This window comes from Nicotiana tabacum, chromosome 22, assembly GCF_000715075.1.
Source record: "Nicotiana tabacum cultivar K326 chromosome 22, ASM71507v2, whole genome shotgun sequence".
NCBI lineage: Eukaryota > Viridiplantae > Streptophyta > Magnoliopsida > Solanales > Solanaceae > Nicotiana > Nicotiana tabacum.
The window spans coordinates 158,761,118-158,785,183 of record NC_134101.1 but is presented as its reverse complement, the minus strand read 5'-3'; the positions used below and the strand labels follow the sequence as shown (position 1 = coordinate 158,785,183).

At 37.3% G+C, this 24,066-nt stretch overlaps 1 protein-coding gene across 1 annotated transcript; it reads left to right on the top strand.

Moving 5' to 3' along the window:
• The first annotated feature begins 12,898 nt into the window (after nucleotides 1–12,898).
• Nucleotides 12,899–18,124, top strand: LOC107805142 (BTB/POZ and MATH domain-containing protein 2). Its single transcript, XM_016629140.2, has 4 exons — nucleotides 12,899–13,790; nucleotides 14,427–14,775; nucleotides 16,428–16,704; nucleotides 17,700–18,124. The coding sequence occupies exons 1-4, from the start codon at nucleotides 13,360–13,362 to the stop codon at nucleotides 17,876–17,878; spliced, it is 1,236 nt and encodes a 411-aa protein (XP_016484626.1). The 5' UTR covers nucleotides 12,899–13,359; the 3' UTR covers nucleotides 17,879–18,124.
• The last annotated feature ends 5,942 nt before the right edge of the window (nucleotides 18,125–24,066 follow it).

The window sequence follows — 24,066 nt, the reverse complement described above, 5'->3', positions numbered from 1 at the left end:
CCTGATGTAGTGTTGACGGGACTGCTTTAGCAGCATGGATCCATGGTCGACCCAACAACAAGTTGTAAGAAACAGTTATGTCCAACACTTGAAATTCCATTGTGAATTCAACCGGCCCTATTGTTAGTTCCAACACTATGTCGCCAAATGAATCTCTGCTTCCACCATCAAACCCTCGTACGCAGATACTATTTTTCTGGATCCTCTCCTCTTTAATTTTTAATTTGCTTAAAGTGGAGAGAGGGCAGATGTTTGCACTTGACCCATTGTCAACCAATACCCGGGTTACTATGGAGTTTTCACATTTCACGGTGAGGTAAAGAGCTCTGTTGTGCTCAGTACCTTCCACAGGTAATTCATCATCAGCAAATGTAATTCTGTTTGTCTCAAAGATTCTGTTGGCTATTCTTCCTAAATGATTTACGGAGATCTTTTCAGGAACATGAGCCTCATTCAGGATTTTCATCAAAGCCAGACGGTGCTCCTCTGAATGAATCAGTAATGACAACAATGAAATTTGAGCGGGCGTCTTCTTTAATTGATCCACAACAGAATAATCATGGAGTTTCATTTTTCTTAAAAACTCTTCCGCCTCTTCTTCCGTCACAACTCTCTTTATTGGTGTTGGATTGTTTTTAGTTTTTCTTAACTCTTCGGGCGTAAAACATCTTCCCGAACGAGTCAAGCCTTGCACCTCACACACTTCTTCCTTGACTTCTTTTCCTTTGTACATTATAGTTACCCGTTCGTAGTTCCATGGGATGGCTTTGTTGTTGATGACCGGCAGCTGGATTACAGGTGCGATAATAACCCGATCTGTACGGGCTCCTTCCACGAATACAATGGGTTTGTTAGCAACCCCTGGTACTATCACTTTCGGCCTTTCTTGTTTTGCGGCAACTTTGCTCGATGATCCCTCCTCGATTATCATAGATGGTCCATCACCATTTCTGTTCTGCTTAGGTACCGGCTTCTCTTCTGTTAACTGCTTATCTGATTTGGCTTCATGAGACTTGATCATCATGACAGCTTGTGACGGCTTCTTTGTCTCCCCATCAGCTTATATGATTTCTATCATATTAGCCTCTTGATGGGCTGGCATTAGATTTCTATTGATATTTGGGGCTTCGGGGGTTTGAACCTCGATTTTATTAGTATCAATCAGCTCTTGTATTGTATTTTTTAAATGCCAGCATTTCTCCGTATCATAGCCTGGTGCACCGGAGCAATATTCACAGCTAATGGTGTAATCCAGATTCTTTGGAGGAGGATTGGGTAGCTTGGATTGTATTGGTCTCAGCATGTTTAGCTGTCTCAGCCTGTGGAACAGACTAGTGTAAGACTCTCCCAATGGAGTGTAAGTTTTCTTTTTCTGTTCTCTTTCCCCCCTAAACGCTGGCCTCGGCCTGAAACCTGGTCCGGGATAGGCTCGTGGGTAAGTACTTGGTGTGGCAGGAGCACGCCAATTGGTGTGAACAGGTGGCTGATTGTATGCTTGAGCATGGTTAATGGAGAAATGAGGCTCCGAAGGGTGATAGTAGTGTTGGGATGAATCATGGTGGTAAGCTGATTGGCGAGGTCGTTGTTGATTATAGTAAAGCGGTGAACCTCTGGGTCCCGACCAAATTCCTGAATCAACTACCGCTGCTTCCTCCCTCTTCTTTCTTCCGATTCCTCCTACCCCGCCTTGAATAGCTTGAGTAGTTGCCTTAATTGCTGAATAGCTCATAATTTTATTTGTTTTGAGACCTTCTTCCACCATACCTCCCATCTTCACCACTTCGTTGAATGATTTTCCAACCGCTAAAACCATATGGGCATAGTAAGTTGGCTCTAAGGCTTGGAGGAAGTAGTCTACCATTTCGCTCTCCTTCATAGGAGGATCCACTCTTGCTGCCTGTTCTCTCCACCGAAAACCATACTCTCTGAAACTTTCATTGTGTTTCTTCTCAAATTTTGTCAAAGATAATCGATCTGGGATGATTTCCAGATTGTATTGGAAATGGTATGCGAATGCCTGTGCCAGGTCATCCCAGGTGTACCATCTCCCATGGTCCTGGCGTGTATACCACTCCAAAGCTGATCCGCTTAAACTTTGACTGAAGTAAGCCATCAATAATTCATCCTTTCCCCCAGCTCCTCGCATCTTGCTACAGAAACCCCTTAAGTGGGCTACTGGGTCGCCGTGCCCATTGTATAGGTCAAATTTGGGCATCTTGAAGCCAACTGGTAATTGTACATTGGGGAATAAGCACAAATATTTGTATGCTACACTGACTTGCCACCTAATCCTCGCATGTCTCTGAACGATTGTTCTAAACTCTTGACCTTCCTGAACATCTCTTCTTGCTCAGCATTTTTGGCTGGCTTGTCAATTTCGGTTGGGAGATTAAAACGAGGAGCAGTTGAATTAATTTCGGAGGCCTTGATGGTAGGCTCCGGGGGGTAATATTGGTTGTCCTGGGCCTAGAATGTAGGCTCACTAGGAGATTTGTGAAATGTAGCAGGGGGAGGTGCTACGAAAACAGGAGTCATAGGTGGAGGAAAGTATGGAACTGGTTTCGGAGGTGGAGACTGTGGTGTCTGAGAGGTGGTGCCTCGGTAATGCTGGTAAATGGGGAAGTTTGGGGATAATTCAGTGGTAATATTATCCTGAGTTTGGGTCATTGATGGAGCAGGGTTATTTGGGTAAGATGGGGGTAACTGTCCTGTAGACCAGGCTTGGTACATCTCAGCCATTTGCTGCTTGAGTTTAAACATCTCTTCTTTCATTTTCCCGACATCCATCTCCTCTAGCTCCATACCTGTGTCAACATCTGGGATAGACATACTTTCGGGTATTGGTCCTTTTGATCTTGTGTGATAGTGATAATATGCCAGTATACTCTTTAGAGAAACTAACTGCTTGAATTCTGAAAATGAACAAACTTGTTAGTTTTGAGAGTTTAACACATATATAATCACACGTTGAGATGCAATGCTCCTAGACAAATAATCCCTTTCTATTATGCATTTGCTCGGCTGTTTGTGTCGTCCCAGCTTTCTTGAAATTTTTATTGTTATTCACTTTTATTTATTATATATGTCTTTTATCGTGGTGGTCGAATCTTATAGAGATTGCCTACGTATCATGCTATTACATGAATCAGACCTTGCGTAGTTCGGACTAAAGGCAATCACCTTTATTCATTTATACAAAGATGGAATTACATTTGCAAACTTTTAAGAAAATGTCTTGAAACACACACACTTAAATCAAAATAAAAGATACAATTCTTAACATCTCACAACGTGCCCCATTTTCCACTTGTGTTGTATATTATTAGACTATTTGCTCAATGTGGAGCTTGACCTGGATGACCTCTCAGCGTACGATACATCCTTTCCAACTCCATTGCTAGATGACGAGCAAAAGTGGGCGCATGCTTTGTAAACCTTTCATAATCCATTCCTTGGCAGTTTACATAACTTTGAGATGTGAAGACTGCCAGGTCATGGATTTGTGCCCTGAAACCTTGGAGACGTTGGTCTTGGTCTTGCAATTGCTGCTGACGAGTGGTGGCTATATCTCTGACACGGTTTTCACGATCTAGAGCTGATTCTAACAGAGCTCGGAGTCTGGCCTTCTCTAATCTTGCTTGCGCTCTTTCCCTGTCGAGGTCTGCTTGTTGATGTTCTTTGTTGCATCTTCTTGCCTCTTCTAGTTGCGCACAAAGTTGGTCTTCTGATCGCATCCAATGGTCTTTTTCCTTCTTGAATTGTGCCCTGTCTTTTTCGGATTGCCTATCTTGGCGTTCCTTATTAGATCTGGCTTCTTCGTTTAATTGCTGGATCCTTTCTTTTGCTTTGCTCAATGCCCTTTCGTTTTCCGCAAGAATGGAATCATAATCTTGCATTCTTTCAAAGAGATTGGCGATGGTTTTTTTATCCTTCCAGCTCCTCTTTGGCGTTTCAGAAACTCTTTTCATTTTTTGGAATCGAGCATGAAGATTTTCATTCTCACAAGCTAGACTCTTTTTCTCGCCTTCGGCTTCTTATGCTTGCAAATCTTTCTCCAAACTGAGGCTTCTCAGATTTTCTTTTAGGGCATGGATAGTTGCTTTGTACCCTTTTTTCTTTTCTCCCCAGATCAACCGCTCTTGGATTTTATCATTGAAGTTTTGAACATGGGGTCTTTTTGTTGGCCTTCTTAGCTCAGGCTCTGGTACATCATCCACGCGAGACCGTTTTTCAAACCACCTTGCATATCCAGGATTTATCTTACCCTTTGTAGTGTCTGGGACTTAAGTATCACTTTTCAAGTATCGACATCCATTCCACATCTGCTGAAGTAGAGCCTCGGGAATAGCGGCTTCTGGGTGTAATTCGATTACTTGCATACTCAAATCTTCATCATCAGGAACTATTTGATATCTCCCTAGTTGTCTTAGGACTCTTAGTGGCGCATACGGCTGGATGCTTCTCAATCCCAATAGTAGCAGATAACTATTTGAGGTTGACATATGTATTACTTCCCTCATCGGGAACCATCCCAAAGTCCATTCAATTTGATTTGCCGTTAAAGCTTTTAGATGAGATACCCATGCTTCTATCCCTTCTGGAGCCTGATAATTTTTATTCTTTCCTCATAACTCTCGATGTAATTATCATTGTTTGACCCATACTGTATAATCTTGGGCTGTTGTTGGAGATGTTCAATCACCCACATTTGCAACAAAATTTTGCATCCTTCGAAGACTTTTGCTCCTGATTTGCATAAAGTCAAAGCCCGATAAATGTCTGAGAGAATGATGGGGACAAGGGTGTGATTTTCTTTGGTGGTGAGGATTTGCACAACTTTCGCGGTGCGAATATCAATTGTTCGCTCTTTGTTTGGGAAGACCATGATTCCTAGAAAAGCCACCATGAAGGCAAAGCGACGGTGAATCTGCCAAGTGTCTTTGTTTTGCTTGTTAGTAAGGCCTTTCTCATGAATTTCGAACCCATCTGACTTTCCGAACCTTGAATACAAAAAGTTGAAGGAACAACATCCATTGATGACATTGTTTTTCCTGATTTGACTGTTGATGTTCAGAAGACCGAAGAATCGATGTACCGAAGGAGCCTTTGTGAATATTAAGCTTTGATTTCTTAGACTTCCGTCAAAACCAGCATATCCAGCTATCTCCTCTAATGTAGGAGTAAGCTCGAAGTCAGAGAAACGAAAGACATTGTGAACAGGGTCCCAAAAAGTTACTAACGCCGCAATCAGATCATCACGGGGTTTAACTTTCATAATGTCCGTGAGATTTCCCAAATGCTTGACGACCCATTTTTTACCATCTTTGCCTAAATCATACCACCACATTTGAAGTTGAAATAGAAATTCTTCTGTACTCGTGGATGAGGGGTTTTGTGTGGTGCTCATTTTGTATCTGAAATTTAATTTTAATAAAGTCAAAATTCATTTTGAAAATTTATACTAAAACAAAATCATTTTCAAAATTTTTTTATTTATTAAATACCTTTATTTCAAGATTTAAAACTATTTTTCTTTTTTTTTCGAAATTTTTAAAACAACCCTTTTTATTCCTTTCTTCTCACCATGATTTCATTTAAGCTGGTCAACAAGCATGTTCGAGGTAAATGAATGCACAAGTAGCAAGTAGGATGCATCATGATGGTCTTTTTATTTCGGGTTCACCTGTCCTAGACAGACCCAACCCCTGTGTTAAGTCTCCAAGGCCAAATGTACATGATGCAAATATACGTTCCTACTAGGGATCCGGTACATGGCTGAGTTATTCTAAGTGAAAAACCTGAGGTTGATTGTTCTAAACCTGGCTTACCCAAACAGACAGTTTGAGCCGAAGCGGGGGCAACGTACCGGGAGCACGAAAGTCTACCCGGCCTAGTTACTTGTCCCAACTTCGTCTTATTTGGTATGACTTTAACAGAAAGGTGGGCCACGCGCACGTGTGCACCATAAATTTAGAAGACTCAGAAAGAGGGGGTTTCGTAGCAGTTGTATATATTCACAATTCAAATAATATTAAAGCGGTAAAAAAAAACATTTAGCATGTTAATCATATAAACAGTTGAAAATCATATAGTAAATAAAGCCAATTAACACAGATATTTTAAGCTCGAATTCTTTAAACCCTGAACCAATGGTTCTGGGTTACAGTTTACACCTTTTAGTCCCCAGCAGAGTCGCCAGAGCTGTCGCACCTCCATTTTACCGCACCCGCGGGCCACGTGGGGAGTTTTCTCCAATTGAAGGACAGTCGAAACGGGATTTATTTAATTATTTCAGAGTCGCCACCTGAGAATTTTAAGGCGTCCCAAGTCACCAATTTTAATCCCTGAATCGAGGAGAATATGACTCTGTTTATTATTCTGCGAACCAGAAATCCTGAGTAAGGAATTCTGTTAATCCGGAAGAAGGTGTTAGGCATTTCCGAATTCCGTGGTTCCAGCACGGTCGCTTAACTATTTTTATTATTGGCTTAATTATCTTGATTTTACTAAATACGTTTTTATTGCATGATTTTACTACCGCTTTTTACTTATTGTTTACAATTATATGGACGAATTACGCGTACGTATATTCGTATTATATACTTTTTACAATTACCGGGGATCATGCCACGCGTACGTGTACACAATAAAATTGTCCATGTTATAGTTTTTATAAAAATATATGTTCGAAATTTAAAATAAAATCAGGAACATCATCACCCTTTTTGTTTAAATAATGAACTGCACATCTCGGGTTTTATGAAATAAATTTAATGTTTTCCAAAGAAATTCGTTTTTTTATTAAATATTCACTCGAAATTGCGCGTACGCATAATCCGAATTTTTGCTTTTTTTAAAAAAAATATATATAATCAGGGTGCGCGAACGCATCCCTGATTGCGCAAAATCTTTGTTAGTAATATTATGGACTTTCCCCAAATTGTTTATTATATCATGAGAAATATCCATTTAAGATACCCTTGAACTCTTGAAAAAAATTCACAATTTATTAAATGTTGCCCGTCGATTATAATTCCCGCATATAAATTATATTTATCCAGACTATTCAAATTCAAAGAAAAGAATAAAAATATGATTAACACTATTTTCGGCAAATACAACATTATATATCTACCAAAGAATGAATTGCATATGAAACTTAAAAAATAAATGATTCATAAAGGGAAGAAATATTTTCCAAGAATTTATTTTTATTTAGTGCAAATTCTATTTTTTACTTACCATTGATTTAAAGTGTTGCAATCTGTGCATGTACATCTCAACTTATTCTCATATACTCGTTTTTAATCTAATAGGCGAAATTATTTTAATTAATTATGCTTATGATTGAGTTGGGATAGATATATATAATCAAACCAATTTCATTATATAATCAAACCAATTTGATTCTCAATCTATATGAATTATTACTAAGCATTATCTTTCACATTGTATAAGTTCCTAGGCCCTTTATTATTAGGAAAGAGAACAAATCTTTCTGTTGACTTAATAAAAAGATATTGTATACAATATTACTCATCATATTTGATATTGTGAACATAGCGGATTATACTAACGCGTCTTTCAACTATTGATTATAACACAACCAAGGTTGTGCCAAAAGATAGCAAATTGCAACCAACATCATCTAGCTTTAAACAACAACTAACTTACTAACAAAATAAACCAATAGCGTATTTTTCCTTGATATTTCCATATTATACTATACCTAGCTAACAATACCATAAAGTGTAAATAAAAGCCAACTTTCTGCCATGCTTCCTATTTACACAACTCAAAGATAACTAAACTAATGAAATTTTGACATGGATAACATTATTACAAAGTTTTATATGAATTTCAAAATAAGACAATTAACTTGTAGCCATCGAGTCGAACTCACTACTGGTTAACCAACATGAAACCAAAGCTGAAATTTTTAACTAAAGAACTTAAATGAATAGAAGATAATATTACAATTCAAACTTTATTATTTGTCATGTTGAATCTCTTTCCAACATAGAATTTAAGAGATATGTACCTGAAAATGAAGGTAGAAGAAGTAAATTTTCAGCAGTTGCAGCAGTAACAAAATACTGGCAGAATATCAGTATTTCCACAGATTTGAGCAATAACAAGACCCGAGAAACCCAGATTCACAAGAGTAAAGCTTCTTAAAGAACTTCAGATTTTAAAACCAAATAGTATCAGTACACAGACCCGGACAGATTCCAAAAAGACCAACAAAGTCAGATTCCTAAATCAGATTTCTTCTCCTTTCAAAAATCAGATTTTTCTTCTTAAAATCTTTCTGTTTTAAAATCTGCCTCTATCAGATTTTTCTCTTTCAAAATGTGCCCTCAAAAAATCTCTCTTATCAGATTTTTCTCTTTCAAAAATCTGCCTGAAAGCTCTTTTTTTTTCCTTGTTTTTTCTTTCTCAAAGAGCTCCCTTAAATCAGTCTCAATCCCCCTCTATTTATACAAGGTTGTCCTCTACCCTCCTAGTGCTACCAGGGCCCTTTTCTCCTTTTAAAAAAAATCAGAAAAGTTCCATTAAAACTACTTTTGAATACTTTAAATCCTATTGAGTGCTATTATCCTGTTTTTCAGCAGCCCATTATCCCTTGTTCCCCATTAGTATCTTAAATTATAGCCATTAACATTCCACTTTCAGTCCACTATTCTATCACATTATTTCAATCCCAATAGTACCCCCTGAAATCCTAATGTTATTACTGAAAAATCTGAACCTACTGCAAAACAGATTCTATAATCTGTATAAACTTAATTATCCTTCTGATTTACAGCTATAACCAATCTTATGAACCTCCTAACACCATTGTATTTGACCAACTTTTTGTAAAATTGAATTCAAACTTAACATTACAACAATATTACACTGAGTTCAGCATAATAATTCAAACTGAACTTTAAATTTGAACAAAAATCAAACAAATACAGGAGCATTGTCAATATACTGACAATGCCCTGAAACTCACTGATTCAGAAATCAACATATACACAACATTCATTTTGATAGACTCATTGAAATGTAATCAAAGGTGATTTAATTGACGAGTATTAATTAAACTGATTATCTACAACAATTGTCAACAAGCAGTCTATAGAAACAGATTATTTCAATCAGTATTAAACGAGAATTCATAATATAACTAATCGACGAACTTAATCGAGTCGATTACACATATTGTAAATAATCATACCAACAGAAACAATTCACTTATTATATCATATAGATGGGTAGGAGACAGAATATAAATAAAAGATGTGAAAATTACACAGTCTAATGAAACAAACACAAAACACACGTAGAATACAAAAAAAGAAAATAAGAAAAAATACCTCTGAATCTTTAAATTTACAGACTCGGACTCATCTTGGATTCGGACTTTGTTTGAAATCAAACAGACCTTAGTCGAAGTATTTTCCACTGAAAATACTTCGACTAAGGTCGATTAAACCTCAATCTTTATTCAATTTGGACAGAATCCATAAGTTTGGTATTTCTAGGGTTCCTGAAGGTTCGATTTGGGACTTAACCATTTCTGGTCAGATTCGAGGGGGACCAAATACAAAACACGGGTGAGGGTAGCCTAGGGGTCATTTGGTGTCAGTTTAGAACAGATCTGAGTTTGTTCTTGTTTGGTCCGAACCTTCAAAAGAAGATTCGAAGAGTTCTGAGGGGATTCGAACCAAACAAACTTCAGATCCATAACGAGGCATGCTAGGGGATACTATGGTGTTATTTTGGAAGCCATTGGAAAGGTTTGAGTTTTCAGATCCACCTTCGATTTAGTATTCGAAGAGTTGGGGTCTGATTCGAAGGAAACTAAGGTCAGATTTGTGTAGAGGATGTTCAGGGGGTTCTAGGGTGTTAGTTTGGTGACCGGCGGTGTTGATACCGCCGGGTTTCAGGCGGTGGGATTCTAGGGCGGCTAGGGTTAGGGGTTTGGTTTGGGAACGATGATGAACAGTGAGAGGAGGAGGGGTGTTAAGTTAGGGGCCGGGGTAGAGGTTTGGTCCTTATATAGGGGTGGGGTGGATTGATCTCATCCGTTGGATCAATTAAGATGCACGGTTGAGATCAATCCACTTAACCAAACGTTGTCGTTTGGTCTAAGTTCAGGAAAGGGGTCAACCCGGGGTTGAAACGGATCGGGTCTGGGTGAGTTTTTAAGACCGTGGGATCAAGATAGACGAACGGTTCAGATCTAGTTGCCCTAAACGTCGTCGTTTCATTTATGCAGGGGCTGAACTGGACCGTTTGATTGCAATGAATCAACGACCCAGATTAAAAATCCAGAAGCGACGTCGTTTGAGTCCCGTATGGGACTGGTTGACATGGACCGGGTCCTTTGCGTGATTGGGCCTGATTTTTGTTTTAAAAAAAATCTTTGGCCCAGGTCCGTTTTTTTATCATTTCCCATTCATTTATTTTCTAATTAAATTCCTAATTGTTAAATTCCTAAAAATTATAAAAATAAAATTACCCTTACAAAGATAAATTACCAATTAATACATAGACAACACATTAATCACACATTGAAATATTAAAACTAGAACAGACACATATTTTTGTGATTTTATTTTTTGAATCAATTATTAAATGCATAATCAAATCCTAGATATGCATGCAACATATATTTTTATTTTTATTTTCATTTTGTTATGACAAAGTAAACATTTACGGATATAAGACAAATATTTAACAAACATCACGCAAATTCAAAAATTGCACAGTAAAAGAAATTTAATTTATTTTTTTGATTTATTTTGGAGTAGTTTTTCGTAAGGCAAAAATCACTTGCTCACAATAATACAATGTGAATTTAAATTCAAATTTTTGGTATGTTGTAGTACTCCGAGTCTAGTTTTTTTAGCCACAAACCGCTCGTGATTTCGACGTCTCTACACCAAGATATGAAGTTTTCTGTGAAGACGTGCAAAGCCGAAATATCAAACGCGACAGAACTTGGAACCAAGTTTAAGAAGTTCACATAGGACAGTACAAAGCAAATTTAACCTCAGTTTTTGAATGTATCTTGCCTCTATGTGTCTACTTTTTGGAGGATCAAACAAATTGAGTTTTGGACACTCCTATGACAAGATGTGAATTGTTTTCTATAAGTGCGCAAAGCTGTCGTACTAACAGGAGACGTCCGACTTAACTAAAGCATAAGAAAAGCTAATTGCTAGCTGCTGCCTGTTGGTTAATACAATGAGGCTGGAGGTATGACCACGTCTGAAAATAAGTTATGTTAAGCATGAGCCCTTGATACATTTTCAACAGAAACAACCATAGCTTGTTGAACAAGGATTTCAATCGTAGAAACAAATTACAATGCTTTTATAATATGTTTGGTAAAAAAAGATTTCAAGTATTCTAAACCTTGTTTAATGTCGAAGTGCCGGGGAATTAATACCAAAGCTAAGTTTTTACTCGGTCCTATGTAAAATGGGGTTGACTTATTTATTTTAAGTCCATACATGTTCTTTCCATAGAACTATAGAAGGAATGACGACCGAGTGTTTCATGGAACAAAAAATACTTAGCCGATCGACAAGCCAAGTTATTTTAGAAATTTGGTAATACCACTACTTAGTTCTACGTTGATGGTTATTAATTTGCATTGCAAGCTAATATTCAGGCTCTAACGTGGTGATCATAGTATTTGCCAAAAGCAATTGACACAACTAAATTCTTCTCTAACATAGAAAAAACTCCAAGATGGTTAACTTTGGTACATCGGACCATTTGACTAAATGATTCATGAAGGGACGTTATCTTCATGGGTACTTCAAGTCTCTTCTTTGATTTCGGTAAGCCTACATCCCGATAAGCCTTGAAGTAGGGAGCATTTGTAGATAAATAAAATTTTATTAAATTTATACCCACAAGTAATTTGGATTTCATCATATATTAAGTACATATTAGTTCAAATGATACTATGGGCTAGTATAAAAGGGTCGATTATTTAAATCTAAAATGAATTGATCTAAATAAAAGTCCAATGTATTATTGGGCTAGCCCGTTAATTGGTATTATATCAAATGGATCGGCCCATAAGCCTCAAGCCCAATAATATACTAGGGTTTTCTTGAAAATTACTCCACCCCATACCTATATAAAGGGGTCAAAGGAGAAGGCTAAGACAAGCAAGTAAGCAGAAAGAAAGGCTAAAGAAGCTCTGAAGAATAGCATCAAGGTTTTCATCCATATCTGCAATCGTCGTATGTGGTCAAATTCTAAAGGCAAACTCAAATCATAAGCGGGCGGCTTCAAATCTTCCGTTTGTGATAGCCCAACACCAAATTGTGGTTCGTGATGACCTTCAAATTGTTCGTGACGTACTACAAATCTGAAATCCGTCAAGTTCAAGATCAAGCTCTCAAGCTATTGAACCATCGTTCATGAGGAGAAGAATCAGAGGACTACATCTCTTTAGATTTAGATATATTTTAGAGATTGTAACCCCATCACTTGAAATCGAATATAATATTTGTCGCTATATTTTTTGTCTTGATTATTATTTTTCAGGAGCAAAATTTAGTTGTTATAAAAACTACAATATCCTTTTAAAATAAGTAATTAACAAGTAATAATCGTCCCAATATTAATTATTTCATAATAATTCTTCCATTATTATATCCTCGTAAAGAATCTATAGTACTATAGTCCTCGTATAATTATCGTGTGAACCTCTGTACATTAGGACTCTTAACATATTTGGGTATAATTAAAAAAAAATTTAAAAATAAATATAGATTAAATGGGGACTACAAAATAGAACGCGTGCATTTTTTACTATTTTGTGGGACAGTGGTATATAATAGGAGTATAAATTTCCCTATACATGACAACATCTATACATGCACGTTAACAAAAGATCTCCTTTTACTCCTTTAGAGCCAACGGTTACATCCCGCATTTCCTCAACCACCGAAAACAACCCCCCAACAGCGCGTGAGTTTCCAACTCAATCATACAGCCAGCTTGCACAGTACCTAATCATCTTTTTTGTCACAACCCCACCGCGCGTATAAAAACAATTCATCCATTCCGTCTCTTCTTCTTCCTCCTCCTCCTCTCGCGAAGCCCTAGAAAATTCACATTCTACAATTCCAGAGCCCTAATTTCGCAGAGTCTAGATTTCCTCTAAAATCACCCTCAATTTCGCAGATAAACCCCTAATTCTCTAGCCCAAACCACTCCGTTTCCTTCGAATTTTGCTTTCCAAACCCTAGATCTGATCCACATTTCGAATTTTTTCATAAATTGGAAATTTAATTGAAGAATAATTGACCGATTGAGTGATTGCCGTTAAAATTTTCACGTATGGTGGGCATGGGAAGGGTTGAAAGCGAGGCAATTACCAAACCCTCTTCATCGTCCTCGGCTTCATCATCTCCGGCGACGACTACGTCGACGTCGGTGACGGAGACGGTGAATGGCTCTCACGATTTTAAGATCACGGGATATTCGTTGTCCAAGGGGACTGGGATTGGGAAGTACATCGCTTCTGGTACGTTCATGGTAGGTGGGTATTCGTGGGCGATCTATTTCTATCCTGATGGAAAGAGTATTGAAGATAACTCCACCTATGTTTCGTTGTTCATTGCCTTAGCGAGCGAAGGCACGGATGTGAGGGCGCTTTTTGAGCTGACGTTAATTGATCAAAGCGGTAAGGGTAGGCATAAGGTGCATAGTCATTTCGGGAGAGCGTTGGAGAGTGGGCCCTACACTCTTAAATATCGTGGAAGCATGTGGTGAGTTCCCTTTTATGGGTTCTTTCTTTTACTTTTTGCAGTGTGTGGTCTAATGTAGTTGAATTTCACTGACTATTCAACGCTGGTTTTACCTGACCGATAAAGAATTGTTTGATGGATTGGTTGGTTGACTTACTCTTTTGTACGGCGTGCTTTAATGTATGGGCTTGTGTTGTGGTATACTTTTGATTTTGTGACACTGGGCGCTTTAACCTTGTCCTTGTCTTTGCGAATAGATTTGCTTAACTTTTAGTAGAAGAAATTGCAACCAGCAGTCAACCTTGCACGTGTCGTTCGTCCTTGTCTACCTTTACATGCTTGTGCTGTAGTTCTTATTCTCATAACGTCTTTCTGATTTACTCATCTTACCTGATAAAAAAGGAAACTTCTATTTTGATTTACCCTATTTAAGAAATGGAGACTGTTTGCTTTTCATTTGGGCTTTTGAAGTATGCTGAAACTTGTTGTGGTTTTGTTGATGATTGAAATTAGCACTTCAGACCAGAATTCAGTTGCAGGATTTGACTTAATTTTTTTTTACTTCACATATCACCTTCTCTATCCATGTTTGTCGAACCTTTTGTTTATTTAACATGCATGTATATAAATCTACATGAGCTAATTTGGGTTCTACAGGGGATATAAGCGATTCTTCAAAAGAACTGCTTTAGAAACATCAGACTACCTGAAGGATGATTGCCTGCAAGTTCATTGCTGTGTTGGTGTTGTGAGGTCCCGCACCGAAGGACCTAAAACTTATGCCATCCCTCTACCACCATCAAATATTGGACTACATTTTGGACAACTCCTTGAAAGTGGGAAGGGTACTGATGTAAACTTTGAAGTTGATGGAGAGATATTTGCTGCTCACAAATTGGTACTTGCTGCGAGGTCTCCTGTGTTCAGAGCACAGCTCTATGGTCCAATGAAGGATCAAAATACAGAGCATATAAAAATAGAAGACATGGAAGCCCCTGTTTTTAAGGTCAAAGTCATATACATCGGTCCCCTTTCCTTCCCTTATCTCTAGATTTGACTTCTTATAATGTAAATATCACTAATGTGATCTCTAAGTATTCAAGATAATTAATATGCTGAACTTGGTATTTGCATTACTGTACTACTATGAAAACTCCTCATTCCATTTATTATCTCAGTTGTCATTGCATTTTCTTTCACATTGCGATTAAGCAATTTTTTCGAAGTTACTTGCACCTGCAGCAATTATTTGTTATTTTCTGCCTCTTTTTTTTAGATGAATATTTTCTGCCACTCTTAATATGTTTCATAAGTTTTCTCTCCAATAGAGACCTGGTAGTTCAATACAGAGTTTTGACCCATAATTAAGTGTTTAAGAAGGTTATAGGTGGACAAGGAATTGTTCATTATGGATTTGTGATGTATTCAGTTGAACAGTTTCAGCTTGGACGGTAAAAGTTGTCAGTATGAAGCTATTTCGGAAGACATATAGGAACTTTATGCTCTACTATATGATTTTCTCTTTGTTGATTTGTTTTTCCAATTGTCATAAAATTGGAGAACTCTCTTGCTGTAATCTACTTGTATGTGGTACATCTACTTGCTAACTCTTCCAACTCATGGGAAATTTACATCGTGGTGCTTTTGCTTTGAATTTTCTACCGTTTACTTTCTAATCTCAAAAGGATGGAAGTTGACTTCCATTGATGATAATATTCCTAAAGTTCAGTTGACATTGGTGGGGGATAAGTGGTTATGAATTTATATGCAAGTGGTAAGAAGTGCAACTTTATTTTGACTGGTGCGAAGTAAGTATGCATTCAGACAACAGTCAAATAACTTCTTTAACTTGCTTATCTCTGAAATTGTTAATGCATTAACTATTTTTTGTCCCAAGCATTCCAGTGGTTGTAAACTTAAATACATTGATCTGATCCCTACTTTTGGGAACGCTCAGTGTTGTTAAAGGCTTCCTCGAGGCACTTTTAAGTCTGGAAATTAGATACAACATAAGCTAGGTGTTGTGCCTTGCTTTGTTACTGTTTCAGTGTAAGCACCGAGGCACTAAAGGGACACATCATTGCCATTTTCTATAATCTTGACGAGGGTGACACTAAAATAATGAATGTACCTCGCAATGTGACATACTAAATATCAATCAAAAGTTATGGATGAATATGTATGATTAAGAATAGGAGATTATATATACGTAAAATTTCATCTTGATTTATAATTATCATCCACTTGTTTTATTGATTTGTTGTTTTTTCTAATTCCTTTATTTATACTTGTTGGTTGTGTTTATATCTACTTTTTCTTGCATTACGTATTTACTTATTTGCTTCTTCATTTTTGCATGTTTTCACTGGAACCACGGTGATTGCTCTTTATGTTTAAAGCCCAAGAACACCTTTCTATGCTTTTTGCCTTTGGTAACATTGCATCCGTGGTGTACTTGTTGAAGCTGTTTAATTTATTACAGTATCAACAGGAAGCTAAGTAGATTACAGCAGATGCCAATAGGAGCCGTATTTGGAGTTCATTTTTGAGTTAAATGTTTTTTATTTACAATTCTGATGTGGCATTGTCTCTTTTCATTATACTTTTGCGACTTAATTTTGCATTAGTTGCTTTAATTCTCGTGTATGTTGCTGGCAGGCTCTTATTCATTTCATTTACTGGGATGTGCTGCCGGACATGGAAGAACTCACAGGATTGAACTCAAAATGGGCATCGACCTTAATGTCTCAACATATGCTTGCGGCTGCTGACCGTTATGGGTTAGATAGGCTCAGGTTGCTCTGCGAGGCTAACCTGTGTGAGGAAGTTGCTATTAATACTATTGCAACAACTTTAGCCCTGGCTGAACAGCACCATTGTTTCCAGCTGAAATCTGTCTGTCTCAAATTTGTTGCCATGCCAGAAAATCTAAGAGGTGATCTTTTATCTCCTGTTCAACTCATGTTATAGTGCTACATCATAGTTGCGATTCAATTTGATTATTTGGTTCAACTTTCAAGTACTTGACCTTTTGTGTTAATTTTAACAAATTTATTACTTTTTTTTGGCATCATGATCTACAAATAATCTCGCCTAAGTGTAACTCTCAAAAGATTTAATTCCCCTTATGAAAATTTTCTGTAATAAAATGTACTTGTGCTTTATCTCTGTAAAATGAAAATTTAAAAGGTCTAATTTAATTTTCAACAATTCTCTTTATGTACTACTGAAAATATTGTCGCTAGTTAATTTGGAAGGGAAGATATCTGGCCATTAATGCAGGTCTATATTAATATTTCTGAAATGAGTTTCTTTTCATCGTCCTTATTTTTAAAGGGGTTCAGGTTTAGGCACAAAAGAAAAAGTAAAAGAAAACTTGCAACTCTACAATTTGGTGATGTCATTTGTCAGTGTGGATCATGGAATTAACTTTATGCTCAACCGATAGACATAGTTACAATATTTTTGTGCAAATTGCAATTTATATGCTACCACTTCAAATCCAAGTTTGCATAATTGAAAATGTCTATTGATTAGTAGATTTCTTTCGGTAACATGCATCTAGATTTTACATGCTATATAATTATTGTTGGCATTATGCATTTGATGTTCATTAACCATTTGTCCCTTTGATTTTTAACTTGTCATATCCTTAGCATAGTATTTTAATCCAGGAACCTTTTGGAGAAAAATTATCCTAAGCACCTTGGCTCCATTCACCTCTGAGAGGTGAATCCAGGAATTTTTTTAGGACTTAAAGTTGACTGGTTCCATCTTTAAATTCTTAGCATTGATCTTATTATAGGATTGCACAAACGAAGTAAATTTTGTTCTAGCTCGTACGTATTAGTGTTAGAGTTATGTTATTAGTTGATACTGATTGAGTTATGTTATTAAGCGGTATTGACCAGCATAGTTTTTCTTATGCAGCTGTTATGCAAACCGATGGTTTTGACTATTTGAGAGAGAGTTGTCCTCATGTCCTCACAGAACTGTTGGAATATGTTGCCAGGGTAAGTGAACATTCTGGCATTGCCAGCAAGCTAGGGAATGAGGTTATCCTTGATGGCGGCGATGTTAACGGCCGGCGCGTGAAACAAAGATTATAATTGAAGTTCTGAATGCCAAACTGTGGTCGTTTCTAGGATAGGAATATTTTTCATGATGCAGCCTGTAGTTTGACATAGATGTAAATTTGGGTCTGTCAATGTCATTGATATTGTAATCATCTATAATAATATTTTGTTCCTAGTAATATGTATGTGTATGGTTCCCGCTACTTGAAGCTCTTGATACATTTCCCAAGAGACTCGGCTTCTAACTCTTTGTTGATAAGGTTCTCTTTATTCCCTCTACTTATGTGCGGTTCCTTCGTGTATTTGAACTTGATATTTTAGCCCTTGATTTGTCAATTGGATCACGTAATTTATTTGCTGTTATTTGGAGTACTGTTATTCGACAGATAATTAGGTGATAAATATGAAGGTCTACGATGAAACTAATTTGCCGCTCCACAAATAGGCGTGTGTATTAGGCTTGTAGGGCTTCTAACGTTGTAATCACACGTTGGTGATTTGCGGATCATTCCGCGCCGCTGTTCAACTTTTATCTGTGTTTAGGGTCGGTTTGGAAAGTCACCTTGTCTGTTGTTTGTCATAGTGTAATTACAAGTTTATTATTTGGTTGCACAAGTATAATTACACAGTTAAATTAAATTTTAAATGAAATAATTATCAAAACTTAAAAGTTAATATAATAAATATATTCCTATAAATAAATTTTATAATATAAATGATATTATATTTGGTATTTAAGATGTATATTTTTTCGTGAATATACATTAATTAGTAATCATATATTTATAACTAATATTGTAAAAATAATTTATATATATATTCTATATATATTTCAAGTTAATAATATTTAGTTTAGATACTTACAAAAACTAAAAACATATGTTTTGTAAGAACATCATGGAATTCATGTTTGATAAAATAAATTAATATTTATAAATATAATGCCATAATATTATTCAAATGTTTGATAAAACTAATCTATCAATACTAACTAAAAAATGAACAACATGCAATGTGAGACAATACTACTAAAATAAGTAAATTGGAACCATGAATATACCATAATTTTAAAATCCAAAAAAATATATTTTAACATATGTCAAATTCTAACATAATAATAGTAAGTTCTACTACAACTTAAGATTAGGAAACATAATAAGTTTATAATCACATTCAACGAAATTTCACTTTAATTGCATCACTCATTATATGCTAAGTTTATTAATAACTCATTATTTCTAATATCAGAAGGCGTAGTTTTAAAAAAAGAATAATATAAATAAAAAATAAAATATAAGCAATTACATGGAATCACAAGAAGTAAATGTAGAGAAATAAAAGATAAATATGTACAAAGAAAAATATATTTTAAAATTTCAAAAGAAATTAAAAAGTAAAAATAAAATTAAAAAATTAGAAAAATAGAAAAAAAAGTTATAAAGAAAATAAATTAAATAAAAACAAAAAGGAAAGAAACTAAAAGGCAACCTTGTAATTACACAGTGTAATTACCACCAATTCTCACCTCCCCTGAGAATTGAAGAGTGTAATTATACCCCTCCAATTACACCCCTCCAATTACCACCAATTTTCATGCTGACTAAGTAATTACTTGGCCAAACAAACATGCCAAATTGTGTAATTACACTCAATTAAACCCAAATCCAATTCCTAGATAGCTTTCCAAACAGGCTCTTAAGGAATTTGTGCAGAGATAGCTTGGTGCTATGGAAAATTGTTTTTTCATGCCAGCGGGTATGCGGTATTCCCTAGTACAATCTTCATCTTACCTATCTTGTTGAATTGTTAACAAGTTTTATAACTTGCTTTGTACATATGTCATGCGGATTGACAATTTACAAGATCAATACCCTAAAAAAATTTGAAATTGTATTTTGCATATCAATTTTTAAATTTTTCAAAAAAAGTGTATATGTAAACCAAGGGTGTTTATCGGACGGGCTAAATCAGGCTGGTCATAAGAAAAAATAACCCATCCGATTAGTGGGGCGGGCTGGTTAGTGGGATGGCATACTGGGTTGTTAGTGGGCTGGGTAATTCGGGGTTCTATTGAGCCCAACCAGGTTCGGGCTTATTCGGTTTGAACCGTGCCAGGAGTTTTTTTGCGTATTATATTTTCTTGTTTAATGTAATTGATATGTAAGTGTTGTCACGCCCCGAGCCTGGGGGGCGAGACCGGCACCCGGTGCCTTATTTAACCTAGCATATCAACTTACGACTGAGGGACACTGAACATACAATGTCATACTTTGGCATGGGACCACATTCCAAGACAATTTGCGAAGTAAAATATAAAACTAAACAGAAACTAGCTTTGACAAAACATCAATATAAAGCTGGGCAGACAAGGTCGTCATAACTAGTACAACTGACAAACCAATAAAATATACATACAAGGCCTACAAGCCCAACATAATGCACTGACTAACAGGATATGTCTACAAGCCTCTGCTGATGGATGTACTGTGATCGGAACAGGGCCCCGACCTTCTTATAACATATATATAGATATACACAATATGTACAAAAAACCCTAGACCCGGCAACTCCGAAGGACGTGGAGCTTACCAGTCAAGCTAAACTCGGACAACACCTACTGAGGAGGTCTACCCATCAATCTATCGGAACCTGCACACATGAAATGTAGTGTTCCTAGAAAAGGGACGTCAGTACAAAATAATGTACCGTGTATGTAAGGCAATAAAATAACTGAAAACTGAAACTAAACTGATAATATAATAATTGAAAGTAACTGGGAGTCAAAGATGGTCTGGAGATATACTTACCTGCTGATACTGACTCAACTCTCTCAATATAGTAAGTAAAATAGTTGTCCGGCCTATAAGGCTCGGAACATGTAACTGCTTTGCCGTAGTAGGCTCGCTCATAGGCGCTCGGCCATACTAGGTTCTGTATATCGGCCATTCTGGGGCCGTTCATAGAAGCTCGACCACAGTAGGCTCGGTATATAACTTACTATCTGATCAGAGGTTGCCCAATAGGGGTCTGCCCATCCATTATAGCTCGATGATGGTGAAAATACTGTAATACTGTATATATATAGACCCTTTGCTCTCTTGACTGGAAGAAGACAATACTTAAGTGAATATAAAGTCCCGATAAGGGAGAACACTGTAACTTATGAGACTAGGATAATGTACATAAGTTCAGAAATACGAACTTCTCTTTATGCCTCATTATTGAACTCATGTAGTTACGGGATCATGCCAAAATAAAGAAAGGTTTAGCCCTAACATATCTTATCACAATCTTTCTAATCACCAAGTTGAACTTGCCTCTTCGCACCTTAATCTACAACAACGATAATAACATTATCATTAAGTTACGAAAGGTACCACTATCGCACAACGAACGACAATCTTATTTTGCATTAAAACGGGCAGCATCTCCCATATAATTCTTACTTCCTCCAAATTCAAGATAACACCAACAACACAAGAATACAACAATAACAATATATGTGCATTATTTTTCAACCTGATATACACCACAAAATACTACAAAATAGCCCAACACACTATGACGACCCGACCAGTCGTCTCATAAGTTACCGCTCAGTTTTTCCCATTTCTGCTTCTTTATGCTTTGTTTATCCATGTTATGTGGTATCAGGTTGGTTGGATCGAATCCGGAACGATTTTGGTAAGGTTTGAGACACTTAGTCTCTTTTGAGGAAGCTTAAGTGGGAAAAGTCAATCGGATGTTGACTTATGTGTTATAGGGCTCGGATGTGAGTTCCGATAGTTCGAATAGCTTCGGAAGGTGATTTGAGACTTAGGAGCGCCACCAGAATGAGTTTTGGAGGTTCGGAGTAGATTTAGGCTTGAATTGGTGAAGTTGATATTTTGGCGATTTTCGGTTGGTAGGCGAGATTTTGATATAGGGGTCGGAATGGAATTTCGAGAGATGCAATAGTTCCATTGTGTCATGTGTGTGCAAAATTTCAGGTCATTTAGACGTGGTATGGTTGGGTTTTTGATCAAAAGCGTAATTTTGAAGATTTTGGAAACTTAGGCTTGAATCCGATGTGTTGTGGTCGATTTGATGTTGTTTGAGGTGTTTTGAAGATTGATACAAGTTTGAATAAGGTTTTGGGATATGTTGGTATGTTTTGTTAAGGTCACGGGGGCCTCGGGTGAGTTTCGGGTGGTCAATCAGACCATTTCATGCTTTGGAAAAGTTGCAGATTTTTGAGCTTCAGCTGTTGCAGAGTTTTCTTCTTCCTGATCGCGTAGGGAGTCTCGCGATCGCGTAGAGCTTTTAAAGGGGGAAGACCAGGTTGTTCTTCGTGTTCGTGAAGTTGGAGATGCGGTCGCGTAAGGTTGTGAGATTCTTGTTCGCGAATTCATGGAGAAGGTCGCGTTCGCATAGAATTAAGTGGATAGGGGATTGACCTGGAGTTTGTTCATCGTGAACGCGGCCCCCTGTCCGCGATCGCGTAGGTGTTGGATGCCTGAGCATCGCTTTCGCGTAGGAGTTGGCGTGTTCGCGTAGGGTAAAATTTGGGTTCTGAGAATTTGTGCTTCGCGATCGCGAAGGAGATCCCGCGATCGCGATGAAGGAATTTAGGCCTGGACAGAATGTTTAAGTACTCGTCTTGTCCGTGATTTTGGGGTTTATTTCCTCCATTTTTGATCGTTTTTGGAGCTTTTTGAAGGGGATTAAAGAGGGATTCAAGGGAAATCACTTGGAGGTAAGATTCTTGGACCTAAAACTCGATTCTAATGTGAATTCCACCTAAATAATCATGGAAATTAAGCCAAACATTGAAGAACTAGGGCTTGGAAATTTAGACGTTTGCTTGAGGATTTGAAGGAACATTTGAGGTTGGATTTCAGAACTTTTGATATGTATGAACTTGTGGGGAGATAAGGAATCTATTGCTGTAAAAATTATCGAATTCCGAGATGTGGGCCCGGGGGTCAGGTTATGGTAATTTCGTGATTTGTATCGTATTTTGATTATTTTCGCTTGGGCTCGTTCCCTTAGCATATTTTGAGTCCTCGTTCTGATTTTGGAGAGATTCGACGCGAGTGGAGGTCGATTCGAGGGGCAAAGGCGTCGCGAGCTAGAGATTTGATCGGTTCGAGGTGAGTAATGATTGTAAATGATGTTATGAGGGTATGAAACCCCAGAATTGCACATCGTTATGCTATATTGAGGTGACACACACGCTTGATGACGAGCATGGGGTCATGCACTGTTGGGGATTTGTGACTTAGTCCGTCCCGAATGACTATTTTACCGCGTATTTGACTGAAATCTATTTACTATCAACATGATTTGGGCTGAATGCCACATTTGGGCCTTGTGCCAACTATTTGAACCCTTCGGGGATTTTTACTGGTATTTTCTCACTGTTTTGACTTTATACTTGAACTCAGTCGTGTTATATTTTACTGTTTTCGTACTCAGCCATGTTTACTCTGTTTTTAACACTTACATGATCTTTTAAATGATATTTTTGGGCTGAGAATCATGTTTTACTATTGCCTGAGTGGCTTGTGTGGATTTTTGGCTGGGTAAGGCTGATGACCTATGTTGTAAGGAAACATTTGATACTGATTATGAGGCCGAGGGCCTGAGATATTTACGCCACAAGGTGGCTTGGTTGATATGAGGCCGAGGGTCTAGTGATGATACCACGAGGTGTCTTGATATTGTTCTTGGGCCGTAAGGGGACCCTCCAGGAGTCTGTACACCCCCAGTGAGCGCGGGTACCCATTGTGATGTGAGATTGAGCCTGAGGGGCTGGTATTGTTCTATGTGATTGCCCGATGGGTTGGTATTGATCTATGTGATTGCCCAAGGGGCTGGTACTGTTCTGAGATGTTGCCCGAGGGGCGAATTTGTTGATGCGGTGCCCGAGGGGCGAACCTTTATGTGTTTATTTTTCATAATTGACTGTCAATTACCTGCTTAATTGTTGAAAAAGGCTTTTCAGGAAGTTAAATTTGAGTTAAAGGATTTTTACCTATTTTTCTTTGGTTTACTGTTTTAAATGGTTTTGCTGCTTCATTATAGCATGCGTTTCTGCCTTACGTGATTTTCTACTTTCAGTTTTTATTTATGATTATTACTCACTGATCTGGAGTACTCACTTTATTTCCTGCACCCCGTGTGCAAATTCAGGCGTTACGGATCCTGCCACTGCGAGTTGAGAGCTCCCAACAGATTTC